The sequence below is a fragment of the Epithele typhae genome, assembly GCF_022376455.1.
Source record: "Epithele typhae strain CBS 203.58 chromosome Unknown BXZ73scaffold_577, whole genome shotgun sequence".
NCBI lineage: Eukaryota > Fungi > Basidiomycota > Agaricomycetes > Polyporales > Epitheliaceae > Epithele > Epithele typhae.
The window spans coordinates 1-13530 of record NW_025954768.1 but is presented as its reverse complement, the minus strand read 5'-3'; the positions used below and the strand labels follow the sequence as shown (position 1 = coordinate 13530).

General features: G+C 57.1%; 4 protein-coding genes across 4 annotated transcripts; 2 read left to right on the top strand and 2 right to left on the bottom strand.

Moving 5' to 3' along the window:
- Positions 1 to 138: 138 nt before the first annotated feature.
- On the top strand, positions 139 to 740 carry BXZ73DRAFT_85663 (uncharacterized protein; the record flags this gene model as incomplete). Its single annotated transcript, XM_048024026.1, has 2 exons — positions 139 to 457; positions 505 to 740. The coding sequence occupies 2 exons, from the start codon at positions 139 to 141 to the stop codon at positions 738 to 740; spliced, it is 555 nt and encodes a 184-aa protein (XP_047870501.1).
- Positions 741 to 5910: 5170 nt separating this feature from the next.
- On the bottom strand, positions 5911 to 7222 carry BXZ73DRAFT_111566 (uncharacterized protein; the record flags this gene model as incomplete). The annotated part of the gene is made up of 3 exons (XM_048017401.1): positions 5911 to 5954; positions 6026 to 6506; positions 6587 to 7222. The coding sequence occupies 3 exons, from the start codon at positions 7220 to 7222 to the stop codon at positions 5911 to 5913; spliced, it is 1161 nt and encodes a 386-aa protein (XP_047870500.1).
- A 68-nt stretch (positions 7223 to 7290) lies between these two features.
- Positions 7291 to 7952, top strand: BXZ73DRAFT_111565 (uncharacterized protein; the record flags this gene model as incomplete). Its single annotated transcript, XM_048017400.1, has 3 exons — positions 7291 to 7803; positions 7859 to 7892; positions 7927 to 7952. The coding sequence occupies 3 exons, from the start codon at positions 7291 to 7293 to the stop codon at positions 7950 to 7952; spliced, it is 573 nt and encodes a 190-aa protein (XP_047870499.1).
- A 467-nt stretch (positions 7953 to 8419) lies between these two features.
- On the bottom strand, positions 8420 to 11438 carry BXZ73DRAFT_85661 (uncharacterized protein; the record flags this gene model as incomplete). The annotated part of the gene is made up of 10 exons (XM_048024025.1): positions 8420 to 8738; positions 8947 to 9099; positions 9205 to 9342; positions 9437 to 9653; positions 9734 to 9778; positions 9974 to 10465; positions 10522 to 10650; positions 10703 to 10777; positions 10831 to 10914; positions 10967 to 11438. The coding sequence occupies 10 exons, from the start codon at positions 11436 to 11438 to the stop codon at positions 8420 to 8422; spliced, it is 2124 nt and encodes a 707-aa protein (XP_047870498.1).
- Positions 11439 to 13530: the final 2092 nt, after the last annotated feature.

Here is a 13530-nt window from a genome sequence, read left to right as displayed (position 1 = left end):
GTACCGGGGTTGTCGGTGAGTAGACCGGTCGTTTCTTACCCCCATCATTGACAGAACATTGCAGAGCAGCAGTTGAAACGCCGAGCCAAGAATGACGGCGGGTCTGCGGCCTGTGCTCCTGCGGCCTGTGCTCCGGACATGGGAGATAGGCCAAAACGCCGGTTACCCTCAATAGAAATCCCATCGACCACGTCAACGCTGAACACGTCGGAGCTCAACGTACACGTCCATGCCGGTGGAAACTTTTACAACATCCAGCCAGGCGCGGTCCTCAACATCGACGGGTCGGCGCGCTCCGTGGAACACTTCCCTGCGGCAGAGAGGAGGGCGCGGCCTCGGCGTGGGGGGTCTGCCTGCGAGGATCATGACCCCGACCCGCCCTCCCTCAGCAAGGACGCCCGGATCCCCTTGTCAATGTATGAGGACGGCGCAGCGGTCGAGTCTGCGCAGAGCAAAGGTGACGTTTTTAATTGTACCTGCTGTTGCTTCAGTCTATTGAGCTAGGGTCAAAAGACCTCAACCGTCACCTTCACCATTTTGATGGTCCCGACCCGCTTCACCGCGGGTTGTGGTATCTGGTTACCGCCGGCCGTAGGGTCGGTGTTTTCAAGTTCTGGGATGAGGCGGCCGAGCAAGTGATTGGGGTCCCGGACAACTGCTATAAGTCATATCGGAGCCGCGATGAGGCTGTTGAGAGATATCGGGTTGCGGAGCAGGAAGGACGTGTCCGCCCTCTTTAGATAGCTGCGATGCGGCCTTGGAAGCATGCTTTGTCTTGTGGTGCTCACAAAATGACGGGGACTATATACAAGGTCCTCCGCGCTTCGTGCGGCACCCTTGGGACGCGGATGGTAAACGCACGGAACGCTTTTGAGAACACTTCGAAATGGGTCGAGGTTAGATGAGAATTTCGTTGTATACAACGTTGTCAGCACCTGCAACATCATACGGGAACAAAATGCGAGCTGCATCTCGCTTACTAGCACGATACAAGACGTGTACAACCGCCCATGTTCGGGATGTGGATGAGAAGACGCGCGTGGGCGTTACGATGGCGATGACAGACCCCTCGGCCGTCGCTGTGCGCAAGCGCCCAAAAGCAGCGGCGGAAGGAATGTAGCACATGTCGTGGATTACAATGAGCCCGATCCCAGCCCGGCGTCGCGGCGCAGCTTCACAAAGGGCGGCTTCTGGGCGTCGGCAATGATGGACTTTGCGGGATGCGGAGGACTTCTACTGAGTAGGAAACAAATCCACCGCCGCACGACGTCAGCGGGCGCATTCGTGCGCTTTGTATAGATGCGGGATCTCCGGCTGAAGCTCGCTCTTCGGCTGGTCGGGAAAAGGAGGTGAGGCAATATCATTCTTATAGGAGCGTCCATCACCGCATTTGTAACGGAATCCACAGGCCTACAGGCCCTGAATGTTTAATTCACCTTCAGCCCCGGCAGCAATACAATGGACTAGCTGCATTGCCGGAGTTGTTGGAGCTTTGTAGCCGCCGATCACTGTATGGCCGCCGGCAATACATGTGTAATTTCTTTACTTCCACTTCAGAGCGAATACCATACTTCACGCGCAAGCTGTTCTCTCAGCAGAAGCCCTCCTGCCCCTGCTACTCGTCCGCCTGCTCGAGGCTGATGTGCCCCATCGGCCGCCAAATGTTCCCTGGCGTCGACTTTCAGAGGCGCATTTGTTCATTTTGCCCCGGAATCGTTCTGTGGCGGAGAACTTGTGAACCTTCTAGACGACGCAAAGCGAGGACCCACCCATCAATGTTCCACTCTACCCGTCCCACGGGTCACCGCAGACTTGTGGTCATCGAAATCGCCCACAACACTCGCGGCTCACCCCCCCTCCGGCTGGGCGCCAACGCCAGCACCTTCCTGATCCTGCCACGTCCTAGATGCCCTACTAGAGGGGAGGTGCACACCCAACGATCTTGCCGCTGACACAGCGCCCTCGACATGGTAAACGGTGCGTCTACTACGCGGGGTCGGTCAGCATGCAGTGGACCAAAAAACAGCAAACGCACCTGCGAGAGCCCCCTCTGCGTCTCGCGCGATCATCGACGCCGTTTGAAACATGTCGGGGTAGCGGAAGGAAGCGAGACTTTCGCCCATAACTGCGAAACCTCAATCCATCGTGTAATACGTTCACTAAATCGTTCAGAACAAAAAGCCCATCAGGACATACCTCAACACGTTCTTGTCATAGCTTTAAACGTTTCATAGCCGTCCGATGGGTTTAACGAGAGGGGGATGGAAATAGCAAGTGTGACGTACAGCTGCGGTCACTAAGTTTGCACCGAGCGCTGAACGCGCGACGCGCGTCAACAAAAAGGGAAATAGATACAAATTCACCCAAAAATCGCCAGCAGTAAGACGAGCGTGTTTCTTCTCTCCCTCCCCCTCGCTAGATGCCCCCGACGGCCATGGAAAGTTGAAGAGCGCATCGGGCGCGTGTTTGGGCACGATATGACGCCTTTCCGCGTTTTCAACGGCTGAGTTGACGCATCGCGCGGCAGGTTGGGGTCCGGCAGCCATGGGCGACGATCTCGCCTCCGTTAATCGCCGCGAACTATGTCAAGCCACGCCAAAGTGTGTGTATAGGGTGTGGAACAGGTAAGAGCCAACTGATTCTAACCCCTCCTGCATTGCTCGGAAGACGTCATATACCCCCAGCGACGTCACCTTATTCCCGAATCCCCAACGAATCCGAGCACCACCACACTGTGAATGGATTGTTGTGCCTGCCGTTCCTTGGGTCTCTCAGAGCTTGGATATGTGTTATGTGAGTCTTTTTGATTTAAGGTTGCACCCATCTTGCTCGGAGGGCTGGGGAAGTGTTCGGTGAAAGGAAGGCATGCATATGTCCACAACTATCATACATATGTACAGTTCCTTGTACCTATAGTTCTAATGCGAACGATGTAACTCGTGCAAGAGATAAACGAGCAGCTCACCAAGACCGGCATCCTCTCATTGTATGAACTTTGTACTACTCGCCCGCTGCTGCACCTCCACCACGGCGCCAGCAGTGTTCACCCTCTGGGACTTTGACGGATGCGGAGACGGGATGGATCACGGAGGGGTGCATTTGTGACTTGACCACGGAGCGAGGCCATTTGAAGTACGTCGAGGCGATTAATGGAGGCGAGATCGTCGCCCATGGCTGCCGGACCCCAACCTGCCGCGCGATGCGTCAACTCAGCCGTTGAAAACGCGGAAAGGCGTCATATCGTGCCCAAACACGCGCCCGATGCGCTCTTCAACTTTCCATGGCCGTCGGGGGCATCCAGCGAGGGGGAGGGAGAGAAGAAACACGCTCGTCTTACCGCTGGCGATTTTTCGACCATTTCGATTTAATTTCCCATTTCTCGCGACGCCCGTCGCGTTTTTCAGCGCCTGGACAAGCTTTCTGTACGCAGCTGTATTACAAAGGTTGCTTAATGCGGACGTTGTATAAGCGCTGGATTACGCGCTGGCGCTGTCTGGCGGTGACGCCGCCAGCTCATCAGCGTCAGCCTGATCACCACAACCACCCTCCGTTCCCAGTCCGCATATCATCTGGTATGAATTCCTTCTGCGGCACACGTTTTGTGTAGCGCTTTTTGCGCTCGCTCCTATCCCATCCCCCGAATTCAGTGCTGTTCCCGCCAACCGTCGTTCCGCACAACAGGTTGACCTATACATGGTACGCATGTGCGTTGTTTGATCAATAGTCCAGCTAATATCCGACCGTTTAAGATTCCCTACACGAACGACAGTCGGTGAAGCACAAGCATTCGCCGCCGGTGTGCGGGCAGATGGCGCCTCGTTCTCGCCGCGACCAGGATGACGGACGCCACGGGAGGGACGGCGGCAGCTATTCTGCGCGCTGCCCTCTTACCGGGAAGCCCGGAGCGTCGATGGTCGTTTGACCTCGAGTTCGCGGGCTGCAGCATTGATGGCATTTTTGTCAAAGATGCTCCTGGGGCAGGTGCCACTCGTCACTTCGGTGGCTTCGTGGGTCCATCACCTGTTGCTGGTACGGGCGATGGGAGGGCGGCGAGGACGACGGGACGAAGGGGTTCGGCGTTATGAACATGGGTGCGTGGTTCATTTCATGCATGGGTGGACAAAGTTTGACGCATCAACTTCAGGAAGTCGGGACGCTGTTTGCATTATTCCAGATGTCCTGTCGACTTGACAAATGGTTGATATCGGTGAAGCACGTTATGGTCGTTTGGCGACTCAGGTTGTTGTTTAATGAAGTCGACAGTTTCAATATGCTGTGAAATGCACGTGTTGTGTATGCAAACAAACGGCGTCGAGATCGGATATGGGGCATTGGGTCATTGTCGGACGGCGTAATAAGGAAGTTGCCAGACTTCGTCTTTGCGACGCATTTATGTGAGCCTGCCACTTCGATCCCTCAGCATAGTGTGCCTCTTCACTGCTCCCAATACTGATGAGGAACCACGTAGGCAATCGTCCCAGCAACAAAATGCCAAATGACGTCTTCTGCATTTGCAGCAAGGCAGCTGTCACCGGTTCCTCGAGTCAACGGTCTGCCTGGAGGCTTGCAGCCCTGAGCGGTATGTTGGAGCTTTCTATTGTTCATATGCATTATTCTCAACAAACAACTTCCCCCGAAAGGTCGACCCAGATGGACCCGTGCCCTTCATTTCGATGCATCGCTTCACTCAGGGAGAGGCCACTGAGTGGGCTCGCTGACCACGGTCCTCGCTGCGACCAGGAAGACAGAAGCCACGGATGCGAGGGACAGCGGTGGCTATTCTGCTCACCGCCCTCATATCGGGAGACCTCGAGCGATGATGGTGCGTTGACCTCGGGCTCGGCGGTTGCAGCATTGATGGATTTTATGTGGAACATGCTCCAGGGGCGAGGTGCCGTTCATCACCGTTGCGGCATGGTAGGTCCATTACCTGCCGGCTTACGCCAGGAACTCACGTGCCGACGCCACAATGAGAGACCGTGCCAAGTAGAAAAAGAAAGTTGTTGGTGCCAGGAATCAGACGGCCGCCGGTGCTGGGTGCGTACACTGGAGTACGGCAAAGAACGGCTTATGCAACTGCACTGTGACTATTAGCATGGACGTCCCGGCGAATACGTTGAACAACGCGGATTTTCGGTTTCCAACGAAAGAGTCATCATCGGCGCCGATGCATAACATGCGCCGCCGTTGTGGATCGTGATAGGGACGTCGACGGAATCCGGGCGGATGGTTGCGCCTACTAAGGGCCTGGTCGGCTGTCCGTGGGATGGGCTGGGTTCCCGCCAAAATGATCCCGCAGCACGATGGGCTGTGGGCTCGGGAGGGGTAGGCGCCCATCTCGGTGGGCGCGGGAGCCCATCCCACAGCCCATCCCACGGGCAGCCGACCAGGCCCTCAGTCGCGCGGCCGCGGGCGTACACCCGCCGCGGGTGGTACGTGCAAGCGACCATCAAATACCCTGTAGGTACCGCACCACCCGCCTGAGCGGACACACACTGGAAGGTCCTTGGCTGCACCTGCCGACAATGTACGCCGTCTAGATTACGCTCATTTTCTTGTTATTCGATCATTTGTCGCGAAATTATATCGTCCCCATCTCCTAGGCGTCCATGGCTGTCCGATTTTCATTGATCGCTTCAACTATCCGGCGCTCTCAAACGGTGTTCTCTATCACCGGACACCGATTGGCTCGGACGGCGCGCGGCAGGAACCGAGAGTCGGGTCTGGGTGACAGTTTTGCGCAATACCGTCGGCGATGCATACCTGTACCCCCTCCCGGCCGCCACGATAGTGAGTCTCATCAACAAGTCCACTTCCCATATGCGACGATAATCCAATATAAGAGTGTAATACGACTACAGGAATGCGCGACTTGCGGCATGGGCATCGAAGGACCGGATCCACCGCACCTCAGCGCAGCGCCTGAAGCAGACGGCCGGCAGCTAATTTGGCAGCTGTTTCGGCACAAGCTTCGAGATACCAAATCAGCCGCCTCGTAGACCAAAGGTGCATGAGAAGTACTTACCCTTCAGCGTCGTCGCAATGTCGAAGTCTGCCCTCTGGATCTCCTCGCGCATAACCTCGGCCTCTTCCCGCGAGATCTCGACGGGCCTGCGGTTCGAGCCGTCCACCTCGACCCGCCACCACCGATCGACCCGCGTTCCCTTCGCCGATTCGCGAGATAAACGTGAGTCGGGCCATGATAGGTTGACTCGTTCCCCGTCGCCCCATCCGCCGTTCCACATCTCGTTTTCCGCGACCCGGGCCTCAATCGCTCGGCTGTGAGACATCGCGATGACCCGCAGCGCCGGCAGACCCGCGGCTAACTCGTACGGGATTGACGCCAGCCCCTCGGCGAAAACCCTCTCGGCTTCGCGGTGAGACTCCTCCTCTTCAGGCGTAACATCACCCCAGAGCATATCCACCGGGAGTGGTCCACATCCTGGAAGACAATAGAGATTAAGGTAGCTGATGGCTGTACACCTGAGCGCAGCCAGCAGCATCGCCTGTGCGGGGCGTCGTGCGCGATAAAACGATAGTAAGCAAAGCTACGGAGGAGTGAGATAGGCGGGGACTCTATACCGACCTTGTAATCGGCGATGTTGCAATCCCCATCTGTCACGGTGATCTCCAAGTAGCGTAGGCGAGGGGCGCCTTGAAACAGTCCGTGCCACATTTGTTCCCCGTCCGTCAACTCGCCTGCTGAGAATACCTCCACGGCGATGGGCCGGGCCGACTGAAGAAGAGGGACGAGCGGCCGCACGTCGTCGATGCCGGACAAGGGGGTGATGGTGCCGCCCAACGATATCAACCCAACTTCACCCACGCGCATGACTGTCCCCGCCGGAATGTCGATGCAGGAGAGGACGTGAAGCTCCGCAAGGTGGACGAGCGTTCCACCTGCTGCCGGGATGTCGAAAAGCGGCGCGGAAGGCCCCGCCAGCTCGACAGCACACGTGTTGAGGGTGTCGCAGAGGTTGATGAGCGCGGCGGTAACGTCAGGAAGGCAGATGAGCGACAGTTGCTTCAGCGATGTGATGGGGGATGAGGGATCGGCTTGAGGGATGGCCGGGACGTCTAGGGAACATATGCTCAAGGAGCGCAATGTCGGAGAGGAGGAGACGAAGGCGGCGAGAGTGTTCAGGTCGAATGCGTCGTCAACGGCTGAGTACCACCATCCGTAAAACGTGAGAGCAAGGGAAGTTAGCTTCTGCGCGGACATCATGGCCTGTAATCGTTCGATAGTCTATTTCAAAGACTCAAACATCTCTTCCTCATACTCGCCCAGATATGACCTCCATCCCTGGTCTTGACGACGACATCTTTCTCGTCGTGTTCTCCTTCTTGGACAGGAAGGACGCACTCGCGGTGTCCTCCTGTGCAAAGAGACTCTACTACGTGGCAATCCCGGAGGCTTTCAGGTCCTTCAACGTTCGCAAGAACCGGAAGGATGAGGGATGGAGCCATCCAGACAAGGCTCTTAAAGCAAGCGCGTGCTCCGACCTGCTTCAAAGGAAGGCCTCGTTCTATAACGGGGTTCATCGCGGTCGACACCTTCACCGCTTAGCACTCCGTATGTTTTCCAAACGGGATTTTCTTCATTTCCCCGTCCTCCTCGCCGCCCCCGACCGGTTGCAGACCTTTTACCCGGGCAACTTGGAGTCCCTTCTGAGGGAACACAGTCGCGTCGCTGAAGACATAGGCAACATGACCGAGCTCAAGCAGGTCATCCTTCGCGAAGTAGGGCCCTGGACTATGGAACGACTACAGGCCATGCTGTCCGCGCAGAAGCTAACTTCAAAGGTGAAATGTAATACAGCAACGTGTGGTATTTCTGCGAGTTAACCGACGGAGCCAGTTGACAATCATCAGGCATCGAAAGTTTGCCTCAAGTACGTTGCTCCGTCTCACATGGTCCGTCCGCAGGCTGCACCGCCGCGGAAGCGCCCTAACCCGCGGGGCGCCCGCGCCGAAAGTAGGTGAAGTCGGGCGCGCAATGCTGCGGCGCCGCTGTTGGAGCACGCGCGATGCGCGCTAGCCATTGTCTTGATGCCGCCCGGACTTACGCTCTGCCATGGTCTATCCTACGATACCATTCCGTTTCTGCTTGCCTCGCGTTCTCCTGTTCCTGCTTACATACACGTGCACCGGTCCGTAGCCATCAGTCCTGTCTGTCACTTATACCGTCTCGCCCGCGCAGCGCCTCCCTCAGTCTTGCACTCTGCTCGAGCGCACCGTACTGAGGGTGAGCGCGCATTTCTTTATCCCGCTGCATTCTGCTTTTGCTCACTCTGTACTGTAGTCTACTGCGTATCACTACAGGTACAGAATATATTAGTCTTGCACTCTGCTCGAGCGCACCGTACTGAGGTCTACTGCGTATCACTACAGCTGCTACCGCTCACAGCCGCGGCCCGACTCACAGCCGCGTTCTGAGGGCTGGCCCAGCCCCGGCGTCGGGGTCCAAACCGCTCGACGGCTCCCCGCAGTCTTCAACCCCATCGTATCCCAGTCCTTGCCACCCACCCTGGGTGTGAAAGAATTCCTTGAGGCGCTGTACCTCTCGTGCGATGTCTACGGCCCAGCGGATGGCAGCGGATGCAGATCCGGATGCTTCTTTGGTCGAGCCGGCGATAATATCTGCAGCCTTCTCCCATGACACGTCGGCTTCAGCGAGAGAGGGGTGATTCATCATGAGCCGTTCCCTTGCGTAGAGCTGATCGTCGAGGCTCCCAGTACTGTATGCGCCAGATGCCAGGAGTATATCGCCTGCCACGGATAGCTGACGGACCCCGACCGTTCCGGATAGAGATCGACCGCGGGCCCCTGGTGTCGTAATCTCTTGCCCTGGGCATACAGAAATTACCTTTTTTGAGGGGCTTTGCATGTGAGATCGATGCGGTGTACTCACCCTGAAAATTCATTACGCTCCGAGATCCGTCGTACCGTCGCAACTTTGCTTCGACGGCTATGGCCTTTGCGACCCCATCGAGCTGCTCCATCAGGGACTGCACATCGTGGTAGAGCTGAAGGCATGATAACGGGCGATTTTGGCCGCTGAACAAGACTTGCAACCGGATTAGAACGTCTTGCAATCTTCTGTACGCCAGCGCAATGGATCTATAAACATCTCGCCCTGGCATGAAAGCGACCTTGGTTGCAGGTCAGATCTTTTGAGCAACCGAAATAGCTTCTCAGGCTCACCGACGGTTTATCCGTTGGAGACCAGCGGGCCGCTTGTACATCTGCGGAACGCTGGAAAGTTTGAAGTTGCAGCTGCAGATGGCGTGAGACTTGAATCCGAAGGTCGATATCTGGATCGATTGCTGCTTGGGCTGGGGGCTGAATCCCCGGATCCGCAACGTGTCCACTTGATCGCATCTCGTCCTTGCCATCTCGAAGGTGTTCCTCGGCTTCTCCTCCTACAATCTCGGACCTCTCCTCAAATGTCATGTCTGCTCTCCCGGGTACGGATCGCTGAGCGATTTCCCCGGCTCCACGTTGTGGCGGCGTCAGTCCTGAAACCGCTGCAGGTTCGTACTGGCGTCCGATTTCGGGCTGAGGGGCGTTCTGAGGATCTCTTGCTACGCCGCTCCCTCGGCGATCGACGGCGATCTTACGATCCTCTTCGTAAGGATTGATTGGTTGGAGACCTGCGGGTCGTAAGTTACGCCAAGATCGCCCTAAAAACAATGAATGTGACCGGGGTGAAAGATGTAGAAAGGCCGCTCACCCGGTGGAGCCGATGCTCGTCGCTTAGCCCAGTCTTCCGGCATGTCTGCTTCAACAGGGAATAACATTGATATTAAAAACATTTTCGTGGAAGGTAAATGTTACCTTGGGCCTGCGATGAAAGATTGGAAAGTGGAGGTATCAAGGGATCCCCGCCTACTACAGCGCTGTGTCGCCGTAAGTTTGGCTTCTCCTCGAATCAAATCAAAAGGAGACCCCTACCTATCAGGTGCCATATTACCCCCCGCTGTCGTAGTTGCCGCCTTCCGTAGTTGGAGGCGTGTGCGCGGCCTGGTGTGAAACTGGCTCAAGGTTTGCGCGGGCTGCTGCTTTGAAGCGGCGTCCCCTCTTTCGGTCTCGCCGTTCTGAAAGGGTCTGTCTACTGAGTCGTTTGTTTGCCCTAACGTTCGGGAATCAGTCTCGCGGAGAAACGCGAAGGGTCCGGTGATGTCGAGTGCGCGCCGGTTAGCACCCCAGATTGGCCCTTGCTGCGGGGCTTCATCGGTAGTATTCGGTTCTTCCTCTTTAATGCGATCCAAGTACATTCGCGGTTTTTTGCACCCATCTGGACGACCATTCTGTGATGAGGGCGGGCAGGTAGCCTTATCGCGACCTCGTTTCTTCGATTCGCTTGGGCGTAAGGGTTGCGGGCTTGGCGGCCGGCTGGGAGCGGCGGACGACGCAGATTGAGGCGGCAGCCCTACGCTCGCCGTGACGGTCGACTGTACTCCAGCTGGTAGCATCGGATACATCAGCAGTCCCTCCAATTCCAGACGCATGTGTGCTCACCGCCGCCGAGAAAATTGGCTGCGCCCCCATTGTCAACAAATTTAGTCAAAACAGTTTTGTTGCTCGCAGTTTCCCGGCGCCGCAGAGGGAGAGCTTTCGTCGGTCTGGCAGTGTAAATACCGGAGGGTGCTGAAAAGCACGTTTAAAAGACGTATACTAAAACGCAGGCGGTGGGTCTTACTGCTTTCTGAGCCGGTTCCGGAAGTGCTCGGGTTTGGGGCAGCTGCAGACTCCAAACCTCCCTGACTGTCGTCGTCTGCACGTGGTTTTGAATCAGATTACAGTATATGTATGGCATAGATGCCTTACCGGGAGCGTGCTTTCCCGGTGGTACAGCCGCATTAATCGCGAAACGCAGCATCGGCGGTTTCAACGCCTGCTTAACCCACCAATCTGCACCCCTTTCATAAAATGTATACAATCGCAATCATGAAGCGAGGCCCACCTGCGTCCTTCCACCAAGCGCTAGAAACTTGAGCCTCGGGCAAAAGCTTCACGTACCCGCCGTCGTCCGGGGTTTGCGCAATTCTACTTGCTCCTTCAAACTGCCCCGGTAAAGAGCCGTCCTTGATCGGAATGAGGTGTGCAACAAGGATGTTGTCTCGAACTTGCGCTTCGTTTAGATACTGCCCGGGGCGTAGCTTCCGTCGGAGAATCTTTATAACTCGATCATTTTCATAGATTGCAGCGAGGGCCAAAGACGGTAAGGACTTAAGATTTGCGCCGCCCCAATGTGCGTACTGCCGGTTAAGTCGTATGATCAGGGAGCGTAGCTCCAGGTCGTATGTCTTTTGACTGTCCGCGTTCATGAGGGTCGCCTGATAGTAATACCAAGCGTAGTGAAGTTGAGATGAGAGATCCGACATTGCTGCGGCCTGTTCGCCGGTCATGGGGGATGGCTGCTCAGCTTGTGTCATGATAGGTTGGGGATCGGATGGAGATCGAGATGGAGAACAGGATGGCGAGGCCTGGGATGCGACGGGGCTGAAGACTGCGTGGAGCCGCCGAGCAGTTTGGACGCCGGCGCCGGGGATGGGCCGGCCCTCAGAACGCCGGTGTGAGTCGGGCCGCGGCGCGCCGAAGCATTGGCCGCCCGACTTCACCTATTTTCGGCGCGGGCGCCCCGCGGGTTAGGGCGCTTCCGCGGCGGTGCAGCCTGCGGACGGACCATGTGAGACGGAGCAACGTACTTGAGGCAAACTTTCGGTGCCTGATGATTGTCAACTGGCTCCGTCGGTTGACTCGCAGAAATACCACACGTTGCTGTATTACATTTCACCTTGAGCTGGGATATCCAGATATATGGGCGATTGAACTATTCGACGAGGGCTGCGCCATGCTGCATCCACCGCCGCCGGCGACACGCTGCAGGCGTCATCGCAAAGGCACAGGTACTCTGTCTGGTCGAAGCACCGCCGTGGTAGATACATGCACGGTGAGGGAGCTTGCTCCCGAAGAACACCGGGAAGGCTAGGAGATCCACACAGATTATTCGGGCGTGGAGCACTGGGTGCATGGCACCGCGTACACAGCGAAATGTATGTATATCGCGAGGAGTAGCATGAGAGCTCCCGACCCAATCGACCGGAGCGCCTTCCCTTCACTCCACCCACAAGAACACCGAACCATCGAAGACCTAAAGCCAGATACGTCCGAAATCCGCCGGTAATATGCCGTTTTGGCACCAACCGACCCTGCAAATCCCCTCCCCCCCCACCCCTTGCCTCCAAATTCATGTGCCGCACCACCCCTGCTCTACAATACCTCAAGCCTAGATCGATGGCTCCCGTGCGCCTGCGTAGTTGACGCGGGCATCCATTTCCCGCCACGCAATCCACGCCCGCCGGTATTCTGAACACCAATCCAGCGTGAGCGCCCGTGTATTCACCCATTGCCGCCGGTCTTCTGCCCGCCGACCCAGCACCGGCGGCCCCTGATCCCGGCGCCGCTTCGTACACACCGCTCAACCTCCCCGCTCCGCCTTTCCTGCGATTCCGGTGAGCCGCCGAGCTGCCCGCCCTCTGTTCCCAATGCGTACGCAGCCCCCGAGGCGTACGGTGTCGGTTGGATCCGACGCTCGGCCGGCCATCTCCCCGAAGAATAGTCCGTCACAACGCCGCCGTCCACCTCCGCCCGAATTCCTGAGGCAAGCCTGCAGCAGGTGATAGATCCACGAAGCCACTAGAGTGACGAGTGGCACCTGCCCCGGGAGCATCTTTGGCGAAAATGTCATTGATGCTGCGGCCCCCGAGCTCGACGTCAAAGGACAGTCGACGCTCCGGGCCTCCCGGCAAGAGGGAAGCGCACAGAACAACTGCCGCCACCCCTCCCGTGGGTTTCGCCTTGGTTGTCACAGCGAAGACGAGGCATTGCGCGTGCGCATACTGGTCACGACGAACGCTTGTGCTTCACCGAATCGTCGCTCGTATGGGGAACACTAAAAGGCCGGGCATTAGCAGGGGTATCCTTCACACAAAGCTATGCGTACCGTGTATAGCGCCACGTGAACAGCCGGTGAACGGGAGATGTCGTGAATCAGGGCGGTGGGGTAGGAGCGGGCACAACCAATGATATCGAAAGTGAAGGCGACAGTCGGGAACGAGTGTACCGTTTGTCACAGCAGGGTTGCATGGCGGAGGAGAATTTGGAGCGATGGTCGTGGCGATGCGCTGACGTGGACGGAGTAGCCGCCGGTGAGCTGGCGGCGACACCGGGCGCCCAACAAAGCGCCACCAGTGGCGCCCGCGCACCGAGTGAGGCCAACTTTCCTCATCCTGCAACCGCTTTCAGCTTCAGGCACCACCCGTTGACGGTCTTATTTTTCGACCGGTGTGCACCCCCGCTTTGATACTAAAACTTTGCGCTAAAATCCCTGCCCCGTTCTTCTAAGCGCCGTTGCGACCTGAAGCATGTCGCTTCCGAAATCGCCCGTTTTGCAACAGACATCATGTGGGACGCGGCGTATATCCGAGCGCCTCTCAATGTGCATAGACTGCTGTCGAGGCAAAG